Source organism: Tachysurus fulvidraco, chromosome 11 (assembly GCF_022655615.1).
Source record: "Tachysurus fulvidraco isolate hzauxx_2018 chromosome 11, HZAU_PFXX_2.0, whole genome shotgun sequence".
Taxonomy (NCBI): domain Eukaryota; kingdom Metazoa; phylum Chordata; class Actinopteri; order Siluriformes; family Bagridae; genus Tachysurus; species Tachysurus fulvidraco.
Genome location: NC_062528.1, coordinates 19,220,565 through 19,233,723, shown reverse-complemented (window position 1 = coordinate 19,233,723; position 13,159 = coordinate 19,220,565). Strand labels below are relative to the sequence as shown.

The following is a 13,159-nucleotide window of genomic DNA, read 5'->3' as shown; positions in this document are numbered from 1 at the left end:
TGGGGGTTCGATTCCCGCCTCCCCTTTTATGTGTGGAGTTTGCATGTTCTCCCCGTGCCTCGAGGGTTTCCTCCGGGTACTCCGGTTTTCCTCCCCCGGTCCAAAGACATGCATGGTAGGTTGATTGGCATCTCTGGAAAATTGTCCGTAGTGTGTGAGTGAATGAGAGTGTGTGTGCCCTGCGATGGGTCGGCACTCCGTCCAGGGTGTATCCTGCTTCGATACCCGATGACGATGAGGCTCCCCGTGACCCGAGAAGTTCGGATAAGCGGTAGAAAATGAATGAATAATTGCATTCCTCCTAAATCAAGGATCTTCTTCAGTGATTTTTACATTTTCACAGAATTAAAAAAAAATTAATCAGGCAATATGATTAATATTTGGCCCTTTTCTTACATCTTTGTTTACTGACATGTAACAACACCCTAAACACCCCCCTCCCCCCCATATGCACATGATTGGTTCAATCTGTAAGAATGAATTATTTAAGAAAATGTGACACACAGATTTCTTATTCGGCTTAACTATCGAGATGCGTAGAAGAAATCTTTTTTTTTTTTCCCTGCATTTCCAAGAGTTTCATATTGTTATCTTCGGGCCAAGTCTCAACAAAGAAGCTATACTCATTCTTCTGGTAGAGAACCCCAACATCTGATCGTGTTCAATAATAAATAACGTAACTACAAATTTACATGTACGATTTCTCTCAGAATTCCATCGGTCTTGTCAGAGAGCTTGAGGGATCTTGTATGGCTTTATATACACATGTTATTTATCGATGGCTTAGAAACACATTTTTTCCTTTGTTTTGCAGGACGTTGATCACAGGCATGGCATCTGGCAGCATTGTAGCATTCAATATCGATTTCAACCGCTGGCATTATGAGCACCAGAATCGCTACTGAGCATGCTTGTAGGACGGGTCTCTCTCTCTCTCTCTCTCTCTCTCTCTCTCTCTCTCTCTCTCTCTCTCTCTCTCTCTCTCTCTCTTTCTCTCTCTGACTCTCATGCTTCCATAACGAAGCCACTGAGTAACCAGCAGCACTAATAAGAGTCAGCAGCACTTTCCAGCGAGACCGAGGATGCCGGTGACTGACGGACTTCACATTTCCCGTGTAATGTGTGCACTGGTATTAACAGCACATCCCAGTTGTGTTTTGCTTCTCTAAAGTACTGTACAAAGGCACTGTATTCTAATGTCATTCTAATCCTAAAGTTAATTAAAAGTCGATCAAAAAATAACAGACCAGAATTCTCGAGCTAACAACGATCTGATGTTTATCAGCCGTTTTCTCCACAGTTTAAACTGTGAAAATTCCTCTGTGCAGCAGAAACTAGAAACATTTCTACAGTGTATATTTGTATGTTAGCAACATATTTCACCTACCAGAGGCTTATTTTCAGGGTAAATAGTGGTTCATGATGTAAATATGGATATTGTCAAAATGTATTCCTTAAATCTTACTGAGTCAAGTCTCGAAAATGTGTTTAAACTCCTCAAGTCTGTCTGTCTGGGTCTTTCTTAAATCGCTACGATCGATTAGTGTTTTAATGATTTCAACATCAGACTGTTTGTTTTTGTGTTGTGAATAAATAAGCTCTGTGTTTTCTGTGAAATGTACTGTTTTTCTCTCAAATGCATCATTTTTAAATCGTATTTATTTATTTATTTATTTATTTATTTATTTATTTATTTCCCCCCAGTTTTAAAATGATTAACGTTAAATGTTTCAGTCACTGTTTTTTACACCAAGGATTTGCTTCAGTAAATATAATGTATATGAAAAGATTATATTTAAAAGCTCACCATGCCTCTTATTTAGTTAGTTAGTTATTTAGTTAGTTAGTTATTTAGTTAGTTAGTTAGTTACTTAGTTAGATAGTTATCAAAGATTTTTCTTTTAGTTTTTCACATTTTAAAATCTCTTTTCACAATATTCATCCAACCCGAACCATTTGATCATGTAACACTGTAATGCATTTCTATACAAATAAAAAGTGTTCCATATAAATTGTAAAACCTTTTCTCCTTCCTGCTGCAGACTCGAGTCTCCAAAATCATCACGAGTGAACGTGAACGTACGCTGTACTGTAGGTTGAGAAGAAAGGGTTAAATAAAATCATCAGGTTTTTTGTATTTAAATATGAAATCTTTTTCATCTAAAACAATTGTCCTTGTTTTGTAATTTGTCCTTTTTATTTTAATCTGACAATTTTTTATAATTTTGTTAAAGTTGTTCTATTATTCTCTTCTTTTCAATATTCATCAGTGTAAGATTCAAAAGGTTTACAATTAAATGTAACAAATTGAGACTTCCTCCATTTGCACTAGATGTTGAGTGTGGCTGTGGGGATTTATGTTTTCCTTCATTCTCTACCGCTTATCCGAACTACCTCGGGTCACGGGGAGCCTGTGCCTATCTCAGGCGTCATCAGGCATCGAGGCAGGATACACCCTGGACGGAGTGCCAACCCATCACAGGGCACACACACACTCACACACTACGGACAATTTTCCAGAGATGCCAATCAACCTACCATGCATGTCTTTGGACCGGGGGAGGAAACCGGAGTACCCGGAGGAAACCCCCGAGGCACGGGGAGAACATGCAAACTCCACACACATAAGGCGGAGGCGGGAATCGAACCCCCAACTCTGGAGGTGTGAGGCGAACGTGCTACCCACTAAGCCACCGTGCCACCGGGTTTATGTTTTGTTCAGCTAAAAGAGCATTAGTGAGATCAGACGCCGATGTTTATGATCGTGAGGAGGTCTCGGATTCAGTACATTTCAGAGGTGTTCAGTGGGGTTGAGTCAGATTCAGGGCTCTGTGAAGGACACTGGCAATCTTCCACTCCAACCTTCATAAACCGTGTATTCATGGAGCTCTGTACTTTGTTCACAGCTGCATTGTCCTGCTTGAACATGGTTTGAGCCTCATAAATCCAGTGAAGTCAAATTGTAATGCAACACCATTCAAAGAGCTTCTATACAATTGTAGGATTTAAATTTTGTGACATTTTGGGGGGACAAAGGCATATCCTGACAATGTGGTGGTCTGTTTTCCACATACCTTTGGCTTAAAAGTGTACATTTCAAGTCAAAAAGCTTTTATTGACATTTTAACCATAAATAGCTGACGCGGTATATAGTGAAATGATGATGAGGAAATAAAACGACACAGATGAGTTAATGCTAATGACAAAGTAAATTGTCCTTAGTATCGTGTGTAACCTGGAGCAAACAGACAATACAAAACACTACAGGACAAAATAATAAATAAATAAATAAATAAATAAATAAATAAATAAAATATCGTGCCAACCAGTGTGTATTCTGTATATTATTCACACAGTGTGCATGTTTATAACAAAGAGGGTTCTAGTAAACATATTTACAACATAGAAACTTAAGATGTCTATTGATTTTTAGAGGAAATTTCCAATTTCTCTGCTAAACCTACATTCATTGGTTTGGGGGAAATTTTCTCTAATTGGCTCAAAAAGGTTTCAGGTTCCAGATATACTGTACCAGTTCCAGTTGTGTTCCGTGTCATGAAGATTTTAGACTTCCGTTGAGATGAAACCATCCCTGTGAGGATCCTGAGGCATCTAAAGATGTATCAGCTCCAGTTGGATTCGGCTTCATGAATACATTCAGAAGAGACATGTGGTCTTTGAGGACAACAACCTCCTAATCAATACACAGTTGTTGGGCTGTATATTTATAATCACGCCATCCAGTGTCACCCAGATGAGGAAGAGGTTCCGTTTTTTTTATTTAAACACATTTAAATATATCTATATATTAATCTTGAACCTTTGGATTATATTAATCTCCATATATATATTGTAAATATATATATATTGTATTATAAAAGAACTATAGAAATAAATTTGAATTGAATAAATCTGAGGTGATATCACTGCTAGAACCTGGAAAATAGTCCGTTTCTAAGCTATTGTTTAATAAATAGGTCTGTGACCTAGCAAACCAGTATCGATGCCTTCACCGACAGAGACTGGAATAGGCGTCTTCCAAATGCCGTAAATGTAAATGAAATTAGTTTTGTTTCTGGATTTTGAAGAGTTAAATATTAATTTGGAAGTCATGTGTATAAAACATTCGAAATAATGAGAGATGCGGCCAATTTAATTCTTTTTTTTTCCTCAACAACTTGTAGTTCAGCACGTCCTCCTTTAACTTCCAGACATGGAAACAGGACAGGAAGCAGGTTTCTTTGAGCAAAAGGTTTATTCGTGTTTGGCTTGTTGCTGAGGGCACCACTGTCAAATAAATGCTACTTGGAAGGAAAGCCACTTCTTGCTCACGTTCAGGAGAAAGCGGTGTTTTTACCACACGTTCGAACGAAAGACGACAACAGGCCGATCGTACAGCTATCATAAACCTCCAGGTCACTGAACTTGGCATAATAATGGTAATAATAATATGTTCTTGAATTGGCACTCTAGAATTTCATATGGTGTTCTCTATCTACAGACTGTTAAACAATTGTACCGTATAGCAAGTGAAGGTTTTTAACAAAGGTCATTTATTTTCTGACACCTCTGTCCGTTTGTCCTCATGCTACTCATTAGTCAGACTTTATGTCTGTATGCATGTAGGTAGCTTTAGAGACTTCCACAGAAACATCCAGAAGGCCATATTTAAGACACATTCTGTACCAGAAGGATGATGCAGCGAATGTTTTTTAATTTTTACAAAAGTTTCACATTCAGAAATTCAACTAAGGCAATTAAGACATGTCTGTGATCGTTTCTGTGCTTTAGCGTACCTCCAGATTTTATGCTGACAATTCTTTAGCTGAGAAAAATACATTTCATATGGAATATAATAAATAAATAAATAAATAAATAAATAAATAAATAAATAAATAAATAAATAAATAAACAAACAAACAAACAAATGAATAGATAGATAGATAGATAAATAAATAAATAAATAGATAAATAAATAAATAAATAAATAAACTAAGTCTAATACATTCACAATTAATTTCATGATGTTTATTTTCTATTATTTATTAATTCTTTTTTTTTCTTTTCTAGAATTGTCTACAACAGCAGCTGACAGAAGAGAGAGCTCTAATTCAAATGTTGTTTTTTTAAATTATTATTTAATTATTTTATTTTTTAATCTTTTAAGGATCAAGAAGTAATCTGATTTCTGGACATCCGACAACATCTGATGTAACAACAAACGGCTAAAAAGTACAAATCTGCCTTCCTCACTTCAAATGTATCAACAAAGAACTCAATATCTACCATGAACATCTGAAGCGCTGACATATAGAACGGTGGGCAAAAGTTTGCACACCTTTAGGACAAAATGCGTACATAGTGTATATGATATTTATAGTGAAAAATAATCTGTTTGAATTTTACACCTCTTTCTGAACGGGATATAAATATTAGTTCATATTTAAAGCATGCCTTTACTTTTACAAGTGCCTTGATATCTTCTGTAGTGTTCAGGACTTTTTTTTTTAAGTTATAACTCTTAATGGAATTGGTTTTGTTGCAGATAAATATTAAAATATCAGTTTTGTGCATGCATAAACAGATTTGTAGCTGTCTTCTCTATAGAGCTGTATTCCATCTATAGTGACTTTTTTCACGCTTGCGATGATTGATGAACGGTCGATTTGAGGATCAGCCATTTTGTAAACGTTTCTAGTCTATTTAAAATAGCACCCATCAATAAAAAAATTCAATTCAGGTAAGAACTATCTAATCCACTTATCTACAAAGTATGGTGGAGTGTTTAATGGTATAACAGTATAAAGTAACCCACTACACATTTCGATCGAACGTTGTTAAAACGTTTTAAGAACTTGTGATTTCTGAAAAAAAGTAATGGGAGGATTATAAAAGAGTGTGCTTGTGGAGCGAATAAACAAAAGTGAAATGGTGGAACAGAAATAGAAAAAAAAAATAAAGGTTTTTTTTTTTTCTTTTTTCCCTTTAGGCAGTACAGGAGGTTTCTTTATCAGAGAGAATCCTTTCTGAACTTTACATTAATCAACTGGCTGTTTGCTCCATACAGTGTGTGTGTGTATATATATATATATATATATATATATATATATATATATATATATATATATATATATATATATATAACCAGAGCCAGTAGAGCATAGAGGGTATGAACAGCTTTGGTAAATGAGACAAAGCCTATATGTAGAGAACAAAAGAACATGTGCTTCACTATAGCACCAACACAGAACTACTTTTTTTTTTTCAGGCAAACTTTGTAAAAACTTGGAAAACGATTACGCCGTTAATTCTTCAGGAGCTAATTTCGACCGAAGGAACCGTTGTGCTTCTTTTAAATACACAAATTTTGTACAAATTGCAATGGGAGTAAATTATTCGGAACTCTCCACAAGTTTCCACCTACACTAATAATTATATCGAGTTTAAAACAGACCAGTAACACCTTTAAATTGATCCTGTATTCATAATGCATTACAAATGCTTGTGTAGCATGCATGATACCTTTATACAGAATAATGGGATAGATCTGGGATATTTTTAAATACAAGCAGACCCTAAAAAGTTAAAAAGAAAAAATATAAAATGAGGTATTATAAAATCTGTTCATAAGAACTTTAAGAAACTGATGACATTTATACTGAAAAAGAATCGTTTTAAATGTTCACCTTCCTAAACAAGAAATAAATATTATTTCATCTTTCTCTTTATATTCGCAGTCTTATTAGGAACAAGCCAGGTTTCAAATCCATTATTGCAAGATGTAGACTACTGTGATGTATATAACTGTGTACGTGAACAAATAAAACTCCGATCTTGAATTCTTGAGTCGAGTTTTGATTAGAAATGATCAGATTATATTTTATACCAAAGCAGTTCTGATGATAGTTCTGACAATTAAGATTCTATGTAACACGACAAGCTGGATGTTTGTCTTAACTCTGAGATATTCCTCAACTTGAATAGTAACACTCACTCTCTCACTCGCTCATTTACTACCACTTATCCGAACTTCTCGGGTCACGGGGAGCCTGTGCCTATCTCAGGCGTCATCGGGCATCGAGGCAGGATACACCCTGGACGGAGTGCCAACCCATCGCAGGGCACACACACACACTCATTCACTCACACACTCACACACTACGGACAATTTTCGAGAGATGCCAATCAACCTACCATGCATGTCTTTGGACCGGGGGAGGAAACCGGAGTACCCGGAGGAAACCCGCGAGGCATGGGGAGAACATGCAAACCACACACACAAGGCGAAGGCGGGAATCGAACCCCGACCCTGGAGGTGTGAGGCGAACGTGAATAGTAACAATAAATGGATAAAATTTAGAATGGATCATTTGTTTATAAAAAAACAAAAAAACATAACTTTGTTAAAACAGGCTTGTTTTTAACCCCATGTTATCTTTAAGTCACATTATATTGCTTAATAATGCTTTATGAGCATGTATTGTGTAGGTATTTAGGTATTTATGTATGTTACATACAGTTAAAGATTATTTCAGTATATTTCATATGCATTATGAATACAGGAAGTGTTCCAGTTCAAAACATGCAAATGAGAGCTTTTTTTTTTAATATCTTGTCTCATGTTAGGTTGATACTCAAACCCTGTTTGGGGTAAGTGTGTGTGTGTGTGTGTGTGTGTGTGTGTGTGTGTGTGTGTGTGTGTGTGTGTGTGTGTGTGTGTGTGTGTGTGTGTGTGTGTGTGTGTGTGTGCGTGTGTGTGTAGGAGAGAGATTTTGGGTTAGAACGGTGAGGTTGGGGAGCGCACGGTCTCGGCGGAGCTGGGCGAGAAGTCCTCAGACTCGGAGGTGAACTCTGCAGGGGAGAGGCTGGGGCCGGCTAGAGGCTTCGACAGGAAGCTGCTGTGTGAAGGGTGAGTGGTGGTGGACTTCACATCCTGGTGGCGTCTTCGTCTGAAAATCTGCCTCTCCTTATCAAGAGCGGTGGACTGGGAAAAGAGCAGAGGAAGAAGCTTGGCTCAGATTGCTCAACAGTACAACACAAACATAATCCTGAACTTCACACACACACCGCATCACAAACACTCGACTCTGACGCCAACGTGACCGACTGTCCATCGACTCGCTCTATCGTAAAGAATCACAGAATTTTGAATTAAATCTCTCGGTCTTGTGTCACCAAATCTTGTGTTATCTTTTAACAAGATGTGGCCAAAAAATAATCTCTTAATGTATAAGAATATATATGTAACGATAGATATGACCTTACTCATGTGCATCACTGCACCACTCTCAACACTACCTCTGTTTCTGTTTATAGATTTTTATTTTCTTATATATATATATTTTACATTTTTTTTATTTTGAAATTGATCTCATTGAAATTTGATATTTCTTTCTTCTTTATGTTGTATTGAATCTACTTGTGCTTTATTTTTATTTCTTTATTTTATTCTTTTATTTTCTACTGTTGGCTATTTAAAAAAAACTGTGTATGATTGTGTGGACCCCAGGTCCACCAAGCTGCCACTGCTGGGCCCCTGAGCAAGGCCCTTAACCCTCAGTTGCAAGTCACTCTGGATAAGGGTGTCTGCTAAATGCCGGAAATGTAAATGTAAATGTATATGACATATAAAATTTGAATATTGAGAACATGAGTTAAATTTCCTTTTAAACTTGTAATTTAAAATAAGTGAGATGGAGAAACTGGTTGAATCGGTTTACTGTAACGTTACATGTCAAACTGTACTTCACTCATAATTGTTGTAGCAACAAATGCTTTTTTTTCTACTTTATTTGATGTAAAATATTCTGAATTGACAAAATTGCAACCAGAGGATAATTCTTTTAAACTCTGACCATTGAAGACACGTAGTGAATGTAATGACTTTCTATGATGGCTCTACTCATTTCTGACGCATGACTAGAACAGGGCTTTGGATGAATGTGTGTTGTGATGTCACACAAGAGGTCTTGGCCCAAATCTGTCATGGATAGATTGGTCTATTTCCTTCCTGAACACCAGGGGGCGTTCTGGAAGGTTTTGTTTATATCCGGCGACAGCGTTTGCATCTTCAGGTCCTAAACCCATTGTCGCCTCTGCACACCAGTTCCTTGCATTTCCCCAAATACCTTTCCTATTTATCCTTTGGTCTTGTGTCTGTTTTTTTGTTGTGTCCTCATAGTTGTGTGCTTCCTGTTTCTAGATTTTGTTTTCAGTCTAATGTCCTTGGTTTTGGCATTCTAGTATCTTGTTTTTGTATTTTTGCTTAGTTTTTCCCTCATGTTTCTCTGTGTTTTGTCAGTCTTATGTCTTTAATAAAACTGTCTATTACCTGCTATCCCTGCAGTTAGGTCTGATTTTGTTCCTGATTCCTGTGGAAAAATTTCTGGAAATTTTTAGAAAAATTCCAAGCATCTCTGAGTAGCATTGCATTTGCTTGATCTTGCATTCGTTTCTGCAACTTGCTTGATCTTGCATTCGTTTCTGCAAACAATATAAACTCCTAGAGGGACTGATAAAGGCATTTTTGAGTCTCCTCTTGGTGTGTCCACTACGTATATGGCCAAAGTACTGTATGTCTTCTCTATTGTGAATGTTGGAGGATGGCCAGATGTTGGAGCACGGCTGTGAGGATTTGTGTTGGTTCAGCTACTAGAACAACAGTCAGATCAGACGCTGATGTTGGATGAAGAGATCTGGGTTTATCAGTCTACTTCATCTCATAGTTGATCAGTGGGGTTTAGTCAGAGTTAGGGCTCTGTGAAGGACACTCGGGTTCTTCGACTTCACCCTTCATGAACCAGGTCTTCATGGAGCTCCAGTTCCAGTTCTATGGAAATTGTAAGGCTATAGCATACAAAGACATTGTGTACAATTGTGTACTTCTAACTGGTGAGTTAGAGTTTGGGGAATAATTTGGCCATACGAACAAACCATTTCCTGACATGAAATAAACTAAAGACCATGTCATATTGGACTTATGTGAAAGAAAACATATGTGCAACTTTAAATCACAAGTGGGTTTATTTATTTATTTGTTTGTTTTTTGTTTGTTTGTTTGTTTGTTTGTTTGTTTTCATTTGGCTATCTGGCAATTCCCTTCCATAAGACAGCGCTCTATCTCCAGGGCTGTTGCGGATTAGCATGTGGTTTATAACGTCATTGTTAAATAGCTACATAACACTCAGAGAGAACATAGGAGGTGATGCCGATAAATAAGGTGATATGGCACCGTGGGACTCCAAGAAATACTGGGAACCAAAGAGGGGGCTAGAAGCGCCAGGGTATATATTGAGAAGATATCTGGGGCTCGCGGGTCAAGGTATGTGTTTTTATTTTTGCAATAACGTCGCGAGAGTTCTTGTTTTTCTTGATTGATTTTTGCATGACATGCTCTTTTTGGGAGTTTTCATTTGTTACTTTCAATTTGGCAATTTCTCTTAAAAGATTGTTGGCTGATTGACCACAATAAAGAAGTTTGCTCATTCTCATCCAGGTCTGAGGAGTTTTCTCAGTATTTATGTAGTAATTATAGAGTTAACAGTTAAGTCCAACTAAAACAGTTTTTAGTAACCAAAAGGCCGAAGAGAAGAGGACACCCTGTGATGTGTCGGCTTGGAGTTACGACAAAGTCACAGATATCCTTGATTGGTTTATGTTACTCTAACTCACAGAGCAGAGAATAATCCCTCTACTTCCTTTGTAACCAAAGATCTCAGCCAAATACACTTTCTTGGACTCTTGTCTACAGAGGCCAGAAAAGCAGAGCGGTATTGTCACAGCCATAGTTTTGTCCAAAGATGTTGTTTTACACGCTTGTGAAAAAAATTTGTTCAAAGCAAACTCTTACAGGAAAAAGCACAAGGAGCATTGTGTTGCATTACAAGCCAGCCAGAGTGTAACTAAATGTAAGGCACGCTCACATCACATTCCATCCGAGGAACCTCCGAGGAACCTCGGCCTCAGCAAATCGCAGCAAATCAAACTGAAAGCTGACGATTATGTGACGCAGCGATGGAGCTTTGTTAAAGAGATGTTTAGCAACAACAACAACAACAACAACAACAAAAATGATGCAGTGAGCAAAAGCAGAGCTGTGATGTGACGTGACGTGATGAGGATCGGATAATCTATGAGAAAGAGGAGAGGATGTGATGGAGACTGCCAGCAGCACGTTGTCATGGACACACTGGAGATTGGCACTGCAGGTTGGCGTACCTTATCCAGTACATCCCCGGGTGGGAGGAGTAGTCCAAAGACCCTGAGCGCTTGATGGAAAACCCGTCGTCCGGCTGAGCAGAGAGAAACGGGTGCAAGACTCATCATTTTTTATAACTGTCACCCTGTTCCGGATGCGGCTCGGAGCTACCGAGCTTACGGCTAGGGTTCATTAATTGAAATAGATCAGCAGGAAATTGAAATTGGAATTTAAAAAAAAAAAAAAAAAAGTATTAAAGCAAACAGTTTCTTAAAGCTCACATTTGGATCGTGTTTACATTCACATACTCGTTTAAAATGTTTATACCACCGATTATATCAATTCCCAAATCACATCAGAGTGCTCATTCATTTGTAAGGAAAAAAGTAGCTGAATCTGCAAAAATTTATATGAATGTGCCCATGCTACTATATTAACATCACTTACAGAGACTTGTATGACAGACACTGGATGTAAAGGTTAAAAGAAAAACGTGTAATTGCTGATCTGATGATGCCTTTAATTTGTGGGTTAGAATTTGGTTTTGTTTTTGTCCAGTGTTTTTTTTACTTCATGAAGGTTTCGGACCTTCATATAGAAGAGGCATCAACCCTGTGAGGATCCTGAGACATCTAGAGATGTACAAATCAAGCTTCATGAAGATTTTGGACATTCAAAGAGAAGATTCCAACTCCATGTGGTGTTTGAGGACAACGTCCTCCTAATCAATACACAATTGCCAGACTGTACGTTTATAATCACACCCTCCAGCGTCACCCAGATGAGGATGAGGTTCACTTTTGAGTCTGGTTCCTCTCAAGGTTTCTTCCTCTTCCATCTAAGGGAGTTTTTCCTCACCTCAGTCACCTCAGACTTGTTCATTGGGGATAAATACAACCACATTTAAATAGAAGTCTAATATTAATCTTTGTATAATAAACTTTTTGTTCTATATTTCTTATGATCTGTAAAGTTGATATCCATTGTTAAAAGTGCTATTCAAATAAAAATTGAATAGAACTGAATTTGGTAGTGAACAGAATTATTGCTGTAACTCATGAAGTTTCCAGTAATGTAAATAGCATTTTTTTTTTCATTTGTTACTAAATATAGTATGTGGCATGTAGTAGCCTAGTGGTTAAGGTGTCGGGCTACCAATCGGAACGTTGTGAGTTCGATCCCAGGTCCACCAAGGTGCTACTTTTGGGCTCCTGAGCAAGGCCCTTAACCCTCAATTGCTCAGCTGTATAAAAATGAGATAATGTAAGTCGCTCTGGATAAGGGCGTCTGCTAAATGCTGTAAATGTAATGTAATGTAAATAAGAACAAGCCGAGTGCCGAAACAAGAGCCGAGTGTTTACAGCCGCTGTAACGTAACCGTATCTAGAAACGGATAAAAGCTAGTGATGTCTACTTTTTTTTCTACCGATGGTAAATTGCTGTCGTATAAAAGGAATAAAACACTTCAGGACTTGTGATTATTTTAAAGGAATCAAGTTTGTGGTTGCAGAAATGTCCAGTCATGTTTTATTCGTCATTTATTGACTAAAAATATACATAAATAACAATTGCCCACCTTAGAAACAATTCAAAAATGACTCAAAGTTAAAGTACTTTCTATAAAATAAAAAAAAATCAATAAAAAAAAATGAATATAACTGAATATGAATATTTATAGAAATTAATAGACAAAAAAAAAAATCCACATAATGAAACTGCAGGGAGAAAAAAAAGAATTCTTCAGACATGTAATTGCCATAAAAGGAAATAAAAAGCGACTAAATTTACACATTTCTGGTGAAAGGAGAAAGGATGTAAAAGTGTGAACTGTATTTTAGGTGCAGGTTTGAATGGAATGTGCAGGAGTTTGTTAATGTTTATGTTACATAATATTGTGTAAAAACTGCATACATACTGTAGTATGTATGATAGAATGAAATAAAGAAATAAAGAAATAAATAT

The 13,159-nt window shown here is 37.0% G+C and overlaps 2 protein-coding genes across 10 annotated transcripts in view; one reads left to right on the top strand and one right to left on the bottom strand.

Annotated features, from left to right (window-relative positions):
• Window positions 1–1,008, top strand: part of nbeab (neurobeachin b) — a 417,880-nt gene extending 416,872 nt beyond the window's left edge. For all 7 annotated transcript variants that reach the window (XM_047820677.1, XM_047820673.1, XM_047820672.1 and 4 more), the window contains one exon: window positions 815–1,008. In XM_047820677.1, coding sequence (XP_047676633.1) covers window positions 815–905 — 91 coding nt within the window. In that variant the 3' untranslated portion in view covers window positions 906–1,008. The remainder of the gene's footprint in view (window positions 1–814) is intronic.
• A 6,687-nt stretch (window positions 1,009–7,695) lies between these two features.
• Window positions 7,696–13,159, bottom strand: part of dclk1b (doublecortin-like kinase 1b) — a 48,955-nt gene continuing 43,491 nt past the window's right edge. For 2 of the 3 annotated variants that reach the window (XM_027160512.2, XM_027160514.2), the window contains one exon: window positions 7,696–7,984. In XM_027160512.2, coding sequence (XP_027016313.1) covers window positions 7,778–7,984 — 207 coding nt within the window. In that variant the 3' untranslated portion in view covers window positions 7,696–7,777. Of the gene's footprint in view, window positions 7,985–11,217; window positions 11,292–13,159 lie in introns of all 3 variants that reach the window. The other variant, XM_027160513.2, reaches the window with a different exon arrangement.